The following is a 14,767-nucleotide window of genomic DNA, read 5'->3' on the forward strand; positions in this document are numbered from 1 at the left end:
ATAATTTTCAGAATGTTTAGCAGATTGCAACCTTCTACAAAGTTGTTTCTTGTCTTATTATGCTCATTTTAATGAGTAAATGTCACATGAAAAACATCATTTGTCAAGTTTCCTGGACTGTTATTCAAAAGTTTCCAATAAATGATGAAGGATTTTAAAACAAAAAAAAATAAAATATAGATATCTCAGAAATTTCTCGATGAAACATTTCGCTCTTAGAAGCATTGAAAAACAGAGAAAATTTCCTAAAAGACACATATGAAAGTAGCGATGACTATTTTTTCTCTTTAAAGTTGCCCAGAAAACACGCCGAGTAGGAAAAATACAAAAGCATATTTACTTTCAGAATTCACATATGAGCAATTCTCTACCTAAACCCGAAATGGATTTTGTTTGTATTATTTATTAGGCCCAAACTTTGTGTGGGCTTTCCCAATGTCCATACAAAAATGAAACGTCAAACATTTGTGACTTTTGAATGAAATTCTGATCAATTTGGTGTCTTCGGCAAGGTTGTAGGTATTGTTGTGGACTAGTGAGAAAAAAAGGTACACGGAAAAAAATGCCGATTTTTTTCACAAAAAGTCAATTTTCCAAAACATAAATCCGTTTTTTTATTATTTTCGAGTCTTTTTGATATGTTTGAGGGGACAAAAATCCGCAACTTTTGAGCAATAGAGAATTATGGTCAAAAAATCTGCCGCTGAGTTATGATTTTTTGATGAAAGTGATTTTTGGAAAAAATAAAAATTTTATACATACATAAACTTTGACCTTATTTTTTTATGTAAAATTGAATTTGCAATCGAAAAGTACTATAAAGATTGTTTGATAAAGGGCTCCGTTTTCAAGATATAGCTACCGAAAGTTTGATTTTAGCGAAATATTTGCAGTTTTTTGATTTTTAAAACCATGACCATGAGTGACCATTTCTAAAAATATGTTTTTCAAAAGTTCAGAAAATTTTGCTATTTAATTGTCTAACAGACATTGAAGATTGGACCTCTGGTTACTGAGATACAAAGGCTTAAAGAACAAGAAACAGGAAAATTAAAGTTTTCTAAGTCTCACCCTAACCACCCACCATTTTCTAATGTCGATATCTAAGCAACTAATGGTCCGATTTTCAATGTTAACAGACGTGAAATTTTCCGATCTTTTCGAAAACAATATTTTCAAATTTTTGAATCAAGACTAACATTAAAAATGGGCCAAACATTCAATATTAAGCCGTATGAAATGTTTCGTTTTCTAATTTATTTTCCAAATTCTCCTAGTAACATTAGACATTGTTTTAGCCACCACCATTAGTTTTTCTGAGTGAAAATGGCTTACCTCGGATTAGTGATCAAAGGGCAGAAACAATAATTTGAACCTATAAGTTTTTTTTTTCCAAGAAATAGACACTTTTTTTAATATTTTTAATATGTGAATTTTGAATTTTAAACATTGTAAACCTCACCGCGCAATCCACCATCCCAAGTCGTCCCAAGTTCCAGTTTTTTTGTTTGCATTCAACATTTCTCGCATTATTTCTTTCGCCCTGTGTTGTCAACATTCGTTTGTATGGACGGATAAGGTTCAACACTGTTGATGTTGGTTTGTTTGGCTCACCTCCCCTCGCAGAAGTTTACCAGTGTATGAATACATGTATAAACGATGAACCTGTGTGAACATCAAACGCTTGTAAACGACAGCATGCAAATTGGTGGGGAAAGGCGAGGGGAGAGGGTGGGTTTTGGTGCAAACTCATGATGATCTCCGGTTGTCGTTACTATCACTCACTTCTGCTCGTTCGTTCGTTCGTTCGTTTGTTGGAAATTGAATGTGTGCGTGTGTGTTGCAAGAAGGGTGACAAAGTTTGTGAAATTTGGACCATTTTTTGCCCCAACATAAACCCACCTCTGTATGCCAACCACTGTTTGTCACCTTTTGGCACCAATGATTGAACGTGAAAGGAACCGGATCATTTTGGGTCAAGTTTACTCTTATCGAAGTTAGTTTTCTATTTAAAACAACCTGACGACAACGACAATGCAAATTCAGAGACTCAAATTCTCGTGACTCTTTACTAACGCCCTGGTGAGGTGGTAAAATCAAAGCCGACTGAAATGGAACTCACGAGTGAGTGACTCACTGACGATTCAAAGGATGAGCAGTAAGCAAGAATACAAACTCTTGCTCGATAACGACTGATTTTTCTGGTTCCAACCCTACAATATGACACCTCAGGGTACTAACCAGAGTGTTGTGGAAAAACACAACAGTTGGAATAATAAACCAATCTCGCTGCGAGACATGTGTTTTGTCTCTCTGTCTGTAGTGGTTTTATGTTTTGATATTTGATCTTTAATTCCTATCGCAATTGTGAAAGCGTGGCGGGTAAAAATTGTGACGCAGAGATACCTAGCTGGCACATTTTCCAATCAATGAAAACGGGGAATGTTGACGATTTTGATCAAGCGTGCCAAGCGATGGTGGTGGCGTTTTCCAGTAAAATGAAGAAGCTCTTGGAGTTATGTACAGTCATGTTGGAGTGAAAAGAATTTGATGCTTCGATGGTTGACATTTTTTTTTTTTGGGAGTGAGGCTGGATTCAAACCATGATGTGAACAATATCAGGTCTGAGTTTCAGCTGATCTACGTCAACATTTCTTAACTCAACATTTAATATTAAGAGAAATTATGTTTGGGAAATGTGACTTCTCATTGAAACACTTTAATAAAACACAATTTTGTCGTCGTGAAAATTTCAAGTACGCCGTAAATGAAGCAAACGCTGCAAGCAATTCCATCCCCTTCTAAATAGCTCCAGCGAAACGGCCCAAAATACCCTCGATGCGTATTTTCCTGAAATAGTACCGTTTAATCTGGTGATGATCTGAGAAATGCCGTCAACACCGCATCGTAAAATCCCCCCTACCGCTGGAAGGGCGTTCACCTAGAACAAATTCCGCCGAACTCCGGGGTCAGACCCGGAGTCCCATATCCCACGCTGGAGCAAGTTCACCTCTCACCGGTAGACCTTTTCCGCTCGTGGGTGTCATAAATTCGGTTCCCCCACACCCTAATCGGAACGGGGTCTCACCGATAAATCAATGAAGGCCAAAGATGTTATCGCATCCTCCGCTCCTCATCTGATCCTTCGGTGGATATGCTCTGTGGTTTAAGGTTAGGTTACTGAAATCGCTCTCCTGGGAGCAGCACTTCATATAGACAGAAGGGCAGCACGAGGACCTTTCAAGGGTTGGGGATGCGGTTGCGATGAGATTCTTGATTTTTTCGAGTATTTCTAGGAGTTTTCTGAGCAGCTCTTGAAACTGTGAAAACCATTCACCGAGGATGGTTAGATCAAACAGTTTTTACCGCAAAATTATCATGCTCAAGGGACAAGTTCTCTGCAAAATAATATAGAATCAAATAATATAATATTTGTTTTCAAAATGAGAATTCCATTAGGATTTATTAGAGAATCCCTTTACCTTGTGATAACTTCATGACGTAAATTTTTTTTTTTTTTTTGAATTAAATATACTTTATTGAATCTTTCTTATAATTTTTTCAATTCAATTCGGTTTTATTGGTGAATATTCAAGATACAATCAGTTCTTTTGCAGTTCATAACAGAGTTTTGGAGTTCCTTTCAGCTGTGTGTTGCACCATAATCCATTTTGGAACAATTATTTCTATAACTATGGCACAAACAAGAGCAAGAAAAATTAAAAAAAAAACTTGCTTTAAAAAAAAAACTTGCATCTTTCTTATAATAATTACATTTGGTTTACATAATAAGTGGTCAGCTGTGGCTCTTCAGCTTTAGTTTTCTTTTCGTGATTTAAACACTGTTCATTTTTATAACTTTAAAAGTTTATGATTTATCATTTTTATAACACTAGGTACATTAAGGAAAAATATGTTAAGAAAACATAACCTAACCTAAAACTAACTTAAACATACCATAAACTAAACCAATCCTTGAATCAAGGGGTATTCAGAAATAGCACATTTTTCCCTGAATTTCAAACATTTCTCTTGAATCTTCTGATCCAACATTTTTACTTCTGCTAATTCATGAACCTCACTTGATCTTGTCCAGCCAGGAACATTCAAAACCATTTTGAGTACCTTGTTTTGGACACGCTGGAGCTTCAATTTATGAGTTCTAGCGCAACACTCCCAAACAGGTACTGCATACTCAATAACGGGGTAAATTATTTGTTTGTAAACTGCTAGCTTATTTTTCAAAGAAAGCTTTGATTTTCTGTTAATTAAAGGGTACAAGCACCTGATGAGAATGCTGCACTTGTTCAATATTTTGTCTACATGCTGCCGAAACAAAAGTTTCGAGTCAAGTATGAGACCTAAGTAGACAACTTCCTTTGACCAGGGTATCGAAACATCATTCATTTTGATCAAAACATCATCCTTTGGGGCAAATCTGGCCGATTTGGAGAGAGGAAAAATGATGGTTTGAGTTTTTGCTGCATTTATACGAATTTTCCAGTCGCCAAAGTATTCGGAAAGAACGTCAAGACCCTTCTGAAGACGGCCAACTAAATATCTGGTTATTTTACCCTTATAAATAACGGCAGTGTCATCAGCAAAAAGTGACAACACACCATTACCAGGAAGAGTAGGCAAATCAGATGTAAAAATGTTGTACAGAAGTGGGCCAAGAATACTTCCTTGGGGAACCCCAGCATCAATGTTGAATAATCCAGAAGCAATCCCATTCAGAAAAACCCTGAACGATCTCTCCGAAAGATAGTGCTGGATAATTTTGATAAGATACATTGGAAAACCGTACAAATACAGTTTATGTATCAAACCATCATGCCAAACATTGTCAAAAGCCTTCTCAACATCCAACAAAGCCATAGCAGTTGATTTAGACTCAAGCTTGTTCTGCTTGATGATTTTAGTTACTCTCGTAAGCTGATGAGCAGTATTATGTCCCTTTCGGAAGCCAAACTGCTCGTTCAAAATTATATTATTATCGTTGGTAAAATCCAAAAGCCTTGAATAGATGACCTTCTCAAAGAGTTTGGACAGACTACTCAAAAGACTAATGGGACGATAACTTGTTGGCGATGTTGGATCTTTTTGAGGCTTCAAAATTGGTATGACTTTGCCCAGCTTCCAATTGGTGGGGAAGTAACCAAGTTGCAAACATTTATTGAAAATATTGGCTAGATGTTGAAAGAACTGATCACTCTGTTTTTTCAACACTAGATTAAAAATGTTATCAAAGCCAGGAGCTTTCATATTTTTCATTTGTTTTACTGCAACTTTGACTTCCTCACCAGAAACATGGGAATCTGCAGGAAATTCAAAGGTAGAGTTATTGATTGTTGAAATACTATTGGCAACTGATGTTTCTTTACGACTGGTCATGGAAGCGCCAAGATTATGAGAACTAACAAAATGAAGCCCAAGTGCATTTGCCTTTTCCTCGGATGTAATCAAAGGAGAATCCTCAACAATAAGAGGAGGAATAGGCTTTGGTTTGTTTTTAAGAACTTTTGAAAGTCTCCAAAATGGTTTTGAATAATTCCCAAGCTGGCTTACATGTTTTGAAAATTCTTGATTTCTGATATTGTCAAGTCGGTCTTGTATGATTTTGTTCAAATTGTTTACTGAAATCTTTTTGTCATAGTCCCCAGTCCGTTGATATTGTCTTCTATAAACATTCCTAAGTCTTATCAAGTGTTTAGTATCTACGTCAATATCAGTTACCTTAAAATTAACAGGAACCTCCCGAACGTTGGCAGCCTCTGCTTGGTTGATAGCCTGCTGGATCACCTCCAGCGAACGATCAATATCAGCAGAAGTTTCAGGGTGTTGATCATAGTCGATGTTGCTGTCGACCACTTGCTGAAACTGCTGCCAGTCAACGTTGTGGTAATCTTTTCGGGTTGGTTGCCGCTGCGGAGTAACGGATGCTCCAACCTCCACAACCACCGGATAGTGATCAGAACTCAACTCTTCAAACACCTCAGGATGAGCCACGTTCTCAGCCATATTGGTGATGAAGAAATCGATGATTGAGTGATTCCCAGACCGAGCCACCCTCGTAGGTTGATCAGGACTCACAACGTTGTAGTATCCGTTTTGCAGATCGTTGTGCAGAATTACTCCGTTCCGATTCCTCCTGCTGTTGCCCCAAACTTCATGCTTCGCGTTGAGGTCACCAGCGATGATTACTTTGCACTCCGCCGTGTCAGCTTCTGGATATCGCTCTTCAGTTTTGCTGCTGAACCATCTCTGGAATTCACCTGACGTGGGCAGTATGCAGCAATGAAGAGTACTGGGCCAACAGAAGTGGGAATTTCCACCCCAACGGCCTCGATTATGTCCAGCTTGAAGTGTGGCAGCCGGCGTGGCTTGAGATCACGATGAACAGCGACAAGCACACCTCCTCCTCCAGAGGTGGTCCTGTCGAGCTGCGTCGCGATCTTGTAGTTTTGCAGATAAACTTTTTCACCGGGCTTCAGATGAGTTTCCGTGATGGCAGCTACGTCGATCTCCTTCTCGCGAAGAAAATCCACCAGCTCTAAGTTCTTCCTCCTAATGGAGCAAGCGTTCCAATTCAGCAGCTTGAGGGACCTACGATCCATACGGGATGACGAACGAGGTCAGCACTTCAATCTGCTGGGTCTTGGTTTTGCATCCACGCAGTGCAGCGGACATCTGTTTGAAAATATTGAGGAGTTCGGTTGAGGTGTAAAGATCATTACCATTTTCCTCAACTGCTGATTCTTGGGTTGGTCTTGGCTCCTGGCTGAAGCCCGGTGGCGATGGTCTCGGTTCCTGGCTGAAGCCCGGCCGCGGTTGATTCAGCTCTGCTCTCTTCCTGGGATCCAACGGCAACGGTGCCAAGTTCGGGACCTGGCGTCGCGGTTGAAGAGGTGGAAAGTTTTGCTCCACCAGGGCTGGAGGAGTTCTACGACGCTGAGGCTGATTCTTCGTCGATGCTTGCTGCCGAATTTTCACGAACTCAGCTCTCTTGGGGCACTTCCGGTCGGTTGACGAGTTTTCACCGTTGCAGTTGAGGCACTTCACCAACGAATCTTGGATGCACTGGGATGTGATGTGCGCATCGGTACCACATTTGGCGCAACGACGCTTCAGGTGGCAGTTCTTACCTCCGTGCCCGAAACCCAGGCAGTTGAAGCATTGTGTGACGTCACGGTGCACTGGTCGGTATCGCTCCCACGACACGATAATGTTGAAAACCGCTCGGATTGCCTTCAGCTCAGGAAGCGTCGTCGATCCCTTGGCCAAATGCAGCAGGTAGAGCTGGTCACGGTACATGATGTCTTTGTTGCGTCGGCTCATTTTGTGCACGGCCAACACATCCAGTTTCAAAACTTTTAGCTCGGCAGCTAATTCCTCCACTGGCATGTCGTACAGACCTCTGACGACGATTTTGTACGGCTTATCCATGACGACATCATGGGTAAAGTACTCCGCCTCGTTTTCGGTCAAGTAATCCTTGACCAGTTGATAGTGCTGCCTGGATTGCACCAGCACCTTAAATCCGTCCTGACACAGACGAATGTTGCATTGGACTTTCCCAGACTTGATGAGTTCAACCAGCCCCGCTCGAAAGTCGATCGTTGCTGCTGATTGCCGTACATAAAAAGGAGGCAGTTTCTCCTTTCGCTGTTTCACTTCATTCTCCTTTGCTTCCGCTACCTGGTCCTCGTCCAGTCCAGCGAACTTGTTGTTCTCCAAAAGCTGCTCCTCGTGCGACGAAGAGTTCTCCTCCTCCTCATCCATCGGTACAGTACCGTCGCTCTTTTTCGTCTTTTTGCTGTTCGATGTCACTTCCAAAAGCACCTTCCTCTTGGAAATCCCCGGTTTTTGGCTATCAGTTGAGGCCTCAACCTTCCTTTTGGAAATTCCCACTTTTTTTGCCTGCTTGAGCCGCAGGTAGGGCGATATTGCCGGCGTTTTGCGCCGGGACGCGACGAGTCATGTTGAATCAGACAACCTTCTTCAACGAATGCTCGAATAACAATGATGACTTCATGACGTCACGTTCTACGACTCGCCAAAGTCGCTAGTAAAACCGCAATGCTAGTCGCACTACCAATAGTATGCTGCATACTAATTCTAGAGTGCGGAGAGTTTATTTTAAACCCCATTTCACTCCACTTTCACGGACGCCGGACGGTGCCGGAATCTGGAGAACGCCACAAGTAGCGCGGCCAAGGACCGACGTCAGCGGTCCTAAAGAAGGGCTCGCCGATGAATGCCGTAACTGTGTGTGTGTGTGCGCGTGCAAAAAGTAAGGGTTCTCCAAGAAGGGTTGTTGAAAACTGTTCGTTCGTTCAGGATATCGGCAAGGGTTCTAGTTTGATGAATGGCGATTGAGTTGGGAAAGGATAATCCGGAGCTCCACCGCCCCAATCTTTGGTCTATCGGGGGATGATGGATCAGCTCAGCAACTGGTGGTGTGCACTGAACTAAGGGGTAAGTGCTTAATCGGATGCTCAAAAGGATGGGCGTAATTAATTTTTGAGCTTATTCAATTTTTTCCCCTACTTAAGCTCTTCCTCCGGCATAATTGTAAGTTCGATAGCTAGTGAAGTGGATTGTTGGTTTCCTTGATGATGGTGCTTAACAAAAATGCGATTCATGAAAAAAATTAGTTACATTTTTGAAAGGTTATTATGAGTAACGCAAAAATGTTCAAAATTCCCTGTTGCCCAATATGGTGGGCCATTTTGAAGGCCAGTTCAAAGCTTAATTATGCTAAATACTTGGGTTCAGTACATACACGGAGAAAAAAGAGTTCCCAAAATCGTGAACAAGCGTTCATGAAAATGGGAACCTCAAGCAAAGTATTCAAATCCCATGGTACGATTTTGAAAAACGTACCATGACATTTGAACACTTTGTTCGTGGTTCCCATTTTCATGAACGCTTGTTCACGATTTTGGGAACTCATTTTTCTCCGTGTACGCTCATTTCGGAATCATCTGCCGAAAAGTCATTTTTGTTGCATCACAGTACACGACGTACCTGACCAAGGGTTCGTTTTATTCAAAACTGCAAAACGTGTTTTTAAATATTAAATCATCCTTAATACCTAGAACAATAACCGTGTAAGAATAATTATGAGTAAACAGTATTAATACCATGTCATAATCGTTTATGTTCGGATAGTTCTAGTATCCCAAAACCATTGTTCATACAGAAGTCATTCGACAAAACCGCCCACGCGAGTCATAATTATCACTAACCCTACAAACTATGCTTGAATGTTCATTATTTCAACACACAGCTCAGCTCACGGTAATATGCTCACCACCTGCTTGTTTCTCATAATTAATTTCCGCTTTTCTCACCCCCTCTGTCGCTTTTCCTTTTGTAGCAACCTTGTAGATTTGAATGTAGTAGTAGAGCTGTAGAACGTAGTTCAACATGAATAACTCATTTCTATGATACAATTACAGTCCATAAGTTCCAACTTTGCTGCGTCTCCACACCTATTGTTCTCTTATCTCTATCATTCTGGTATTATTCTTCTTCTTCTCATTTTTAAAACGCTTTCGTGTGTGTTTCTGGATTGCCTTTCAAAAAACCTAACCTCAACAAACTACCATCAATTGCGCAAACAATTACTCCTTGAAACAATAACCCAAAAAGAGTGACAACTCGGACACGTCCAATACGTCGATTGCTTCCGCCACCGGATCTTCCGGGTATGGCGGCGGGGGCCGGCTTGTGGCAACGGGCGGGGTCGGCGGCAGTGGCATCTGCTATCCCAGCAGCACCGAAGGGCCCAGTCCGGGTGAGGTGTTATCGCCGTCCCCTTCAGGGCCACCCCCGGCGCTGGCCACCTCCGGCAGTGCCCTCATCGGGCTCAGTGACAGCGGCGGGGGTTGTATAAATCCTGCCTACGACAATGGTGACGGAAATTGCCCTCTCGGGGGCACGCCCGCCACGGGAGGCCCTGTCAAGCCGGATGAAGTCGGCGCGGAGCGGGACGGTACGTCCGGAGTTCCGGGACCGGGAGGAGGAGGTGAAAGCACCACCAGCAGCACCAGCAACGAAACTACGAACCAAACCTGCTGCCTGTCGTCCCCGTCCTGCCCCAAGAGCAAGTCCCTGTCCACGTCGGCGTCGTTCAAGAAAAAGTCCTCGTCGTTTTTGCACCGCGAGCGCAAGAAACCGGTGCTGACGCGGAGTCAAGTAAGTAAAAGGAGCTTTCGCGTCGTGTGTTTGAAAAGTTTTGCCATTTTATTTTTCGGAGCACTTCTTCGGCTGTACTGCTCTCTATCTCTTGCTCTTTGAGTACACACTACATAGATAAAAGTCGAATGCAGAACTTTCTGTTTGAGTACTTATCTTGGGTTTTTTTTTATATATTTCTTGCAGTTTTTGTCGGTGTCTTTTCCAAATAACTTTTAAATCAATATTGTTGTAGCATAACAAGGTCACTTGGCCATTATAATTTTCACATTTCTTCTCCAATCTACTTCAGCAAAGTTTCTTTTCTGCCATAATTTCATTTTATCATCGATCATATACTATTTAAACAATTTCAATTAAGAAAATAAAAAAGCTAACCATGATCGATCATAGGGTAATTCTCCGCCACTCACACAGCAGTTGCCCCGACCCCTCTTCGATTTTCGTGAAACTTTGTTCTAAGGGGTAACTTTTGTCCCTGATCACGAATCCGAGGTCCGTTTTTTGATATCTCGTGACGGAGGGACCGTACGACCCCTTCCATTTTTGACTCAACAATCAAGCCTTCGGACACCTAGTTTTGAGTAGGAATCTCGCAATCGAGAACGCCAAGGCTGTTTTTAATGGGCAAAAAAATTATGCACAGAATTTTACATTGCAATGAATAAATGGTTGAAAACGTAAAATACACTCGTACAAATGATTTAAAATCATAAGCTTTCAAAAACAAATTGCGCTTGACAAAAAAAATTGATGAGAAGAAATTTTCTCGGTACTGTACAAGTTCACTAAAATTCAAATAATTTTCTAAACGAAGAAGAATTTATTTCAAATTAATTTCAGTTGATTGCACCTAAATTTCCATTGAAATTTTGAAGCATATAAAAAAAATTGCTCCACGATTTTTCGAGCCGCTCTTGAAGGCGAAGGTGAAATTTTTTTTGAAAAATATTTGGCACAGCCTTGTTATATAAAAAATCAATGCTACAAAAAAAACTACTTGGAATTCAGGTCTTTATGATTTAATGATTTTATGATTTTATGATTTTATGATTTTATGATTTTATGATTTTATGATTTTATGATTTTATGATTTTATGATTTTATGATTTTATGATTTTATGATTTTATGATTTTATGATTTTATGATTTTATGATTTTATGATTTTATGATTTTATGATTTTATGATTTTATGATTTTATGATTTAATGATTTAATGATTTTATGATTTTATGATTTTATGATTTTATGATTTTATGATTTTATGATTTTATGATTTTATGATTTTATGATTTTATGATTTTATGATTTTATGATTTTATGATTTTATGATTTTATGATTTTATGATTTTATGATTTTATGATTTTATGATTTTATGATTTTATGATTTTATGATTTTATGATTTTATGATTTTATGATTTTATGATTTTATGATTTTATGATTTTATGATTTTATGATTTTATGATTTTATGATTTTATGATTTTATGATTTTATGATTTTATGATTTTATGATTTTATGATTTTATGATTTTATGATTTTATGATTTTATGATTTTATGATTTTATGATTTTATGATTTTATGATTTTATGATTTTATGATTTTATGATTTTATAATTTTATGATTTTATGATTTTATGATTTTATGATTTTATGATTTTATGATTTTATGATTTTATGATTTTATGATTTTATGATTTTATGATTTTATGATTTTATGATTTTATGATTTTATGATTTTATGATTTTATGATTTTATGATTTTATGATTTTATGATTTTATGATTTTATGATTTTATTATTTTATGATTTTATGATTTTATGATTTTATGATTTTATGATTTTATGATTTTATGATTTTATGATTTTATGATTTTATGATTTTATGATTTTATGATTTTATGATTTTATGATTTTATGATTTTATGATTTTATGATTTTATGAATTTATGATTTTATGATTTTATGATTTTATGATTTTATGATTTTATGATTTTATGATTTTATGATTTAAAGTATACAATGTTCGCTGAATAATAAATAATTCCAATTTGCATTATAAAGACTCGCTCTTTCTCATCGTAAATTCCACCACAATAAATTGCACTTTGCAAACGGTTTCCATGCCACAACACATTTGTACGGCTGCAAAAATTTATTTGAATTTTTCAACTGAAGTGCAGATCAATTTGTCAACAAATTCCACATGTGCTTGCGGGGAAGAAAAAAAAACCATCTCGCCTGACACGAACCATATTTCATACCCATGAAACGACAAAAACCACCCCAACATTGAGCAATGTGCTGGCAAATAAGCTGTTTGGTTTAAGCCCTCCCCCATAGGGGTCGTGCATAAACCACGTGGTCTCCTTAGGGGGGGGGGTCCGAAATTCGACCGAAAAAAACCATGAAAAGCCATGGGGGGGAGGGGGGGGGGTTGACGGCTGACCACGTGGCCTTTAAAAAAATCTTTTCTTAAAAAAAAAAACAAAGAAATACGCGCTTTGAATTTACTTATATGCATACATTTTTTGTTACACTTCAAAACCATACAATTATTGTGTTTAAAATTATTACTTATATTTCAATGTCATAATATTTTCCAATTCAATATTGAATTATATATTTCGGCAGATTCATATCAATACTTTGAGCCTCTTATTGAATGTACACTTTTTAATACTCATGTAACTACGTCTTGCAAAAGTTTAAAAGCTGTTAAAAATAAAGTGACAGTATCCAAAGTTAATATACTCTAAAAAATGCGTACCAAAATGCAAACACAATTTTTTTTTTGTTGTTGATAGTATCAAGTAGCTAAAAATGTGCTTGCAAATTTGCATTGAAAGTAGATGTAGTCTTCGATAGTTCTATTTTGGAACAACTTAAAAAATAAATAATGCTGACAATTTTATAAGATTTTCGTAACAAGGCAAAAAACTAAATATGTATTATAAATGAAGTGTCTAAAAATGATTCTCTGCGAAAAAAAAAATTCAAAATCTCAGATCTTAGCTAATTACCGTAGCTGGTCCTATAAGTGATCGAAGAATCTTAATCGAAAGATTTCCTTTTGACACTTAAAACAAACTCAAGATATCTTGTATCTCCTCTCTCATGCAATATATTTTTAAGTACAAAGAAATTGAAAACCCCAATTTCAGGATTATCGCGCAAAATTTCAGTTTCACTACCTCATTTGCAAGTGAAACGTCTAACATTAAAAAATAACCAGTAACGAAAAAACGAACGATACATACTTTAAGATTCACCAAAAAATTTGATGAATATTTTGGTCTAAAATATATTCCTTATTTCATGGGTTACACAATTCGGATTGTTATATTACATAACATTTCATAAAATACACGTTTTCTATCCATCGGCAAAGTTGTAGGTATTTTTTTTTTAGTTTTTTTTATGTTAATAGGGACCATCTCTTGAGCCAAAGAGAAACATGAGCAAACATTTTAGATTTTTAGAGAAAAAAACGAGCTTCAAGCAAACATTGTTTTTGTTTCTCAATTAATGTAAAGATTAATAAAATAGGGGCCAAAGGTGCCCTTTCCTGAAAATATTAGTTTTTCTTTAAGCTGAGAAAATATACTATACCACTCAAATATATAGACACATTAAAATAATTTAAGTTTTAAAAAGTCACTTAATTTTTAAATGCCGATATCAATTTGTGAAATAAATTTCAATACAATGCCGTTAAAGATCAACATAAATAAAACTCCTTAAAAAAGATGGAACGGTATTTTTAACTCGCTGGTTCTCGGGCATAACTCAACCAACCGGGACATTTTTTTTGAGTGAATTATAAGGATGTCTAGATGATCCTTAAACTTTGCAGAACTCGATTTGATCAAATCTGTAATTTATGCGATCAAAAACGTCGTTCCAACTTTTGTTTGCTCTAGTAAAAAAAATCGCCCGAAAATCCGCGGAGACAAGCCCGAAAACCTGTGAGTTGAAGTTACCGTTCCAACGTTTTAGGGAGGCTTTGGCATCCGTGTATATTGGACATGCGTTGGGCGTCCCAGTGTTAATAATTTCAAAGATACTGAAAAGATTGAAAAATTAACTTATTTAATATTTTTTTTGTATTTATTTTGAGGTAATATCTCAGCAACCAAAAGTTGGATCAAAAATCTTAAATCGTAGTTAATTGCCTATTTAAACAACTGAAAAAAATGTAAAATAAATTCCAAATTTTAGCTCAATCTTTTTTAAATTTATCAAAACACGTAGTCGATAGCAAAATCAATTTAAAGTAAGAAAAAGACTTAAACAATTTGGATGTCCATGACTAAAAGAATGATTTTTAGCGCGTTGTCTACAACTTTTCCAAAGACACGCAATCGATTTTCGAGCAATTCTATACAAAATCGGTCTTTATTCTTAAATTTTAATTTTTGATTTTTTTAATCCGTCTGAAACCTTTTTTGGTGCCCAAGCCATTTTGCATCATTAGTTTGTCCATATAGTTTTCCATACAAATTTGGCAGCAATGAAAATTAAAAAATCTGTATCTTTTAAAGAAATTTTTGGTCGATT

At 37.6% G+C, this 14,767-nt stretch overlaps 1 protein-coding gene across 3 annotated transcripts in view; it reads left to right on the top strand.

Annotated features, from left to right (window-relative positions):
- LOC120425806 (pleckstrin homology domain-containing family G member 5) overlaps positions 1 to 14,767 on the top strand; it is a 46,281-nt gene that overhangs the window by 9,847 nt on the left and 21,667 nt on the right. For 2 of the 3 annotated variants that reach the window (XM_039590423.2, XM_039590426.2), the window contains exon 3: positions 9,658 to 10,203. The exons of the other annotated variant lie outside the window; for it this stretch is intronic. In XM_039590423.2, the coding sequence (XP_039446357.1) occupies positions 9,658 to 10,203 (546 nt within the window). The remainder of the gene's footprint in view (positions 1 to 9,657; positions 10,204 to 14,767) is intronic. 3 annotated transcript variants of the gene reach the window in all.

Source organism: Culex pipiens, chromosome 2 (genome assembly GCF_016801865.2).
Source record: "Culex pipiens pallens isolate TS chromosome 2, TS_CPP_V2, whole genome shotgun sequence".
Taxonomy (NCBI): domain Eukaryota; kingdom Metazoa; phylum Arthropoda; class Insecta; order Diptera; family Culicidae; genus Culex; species Culex pipiens.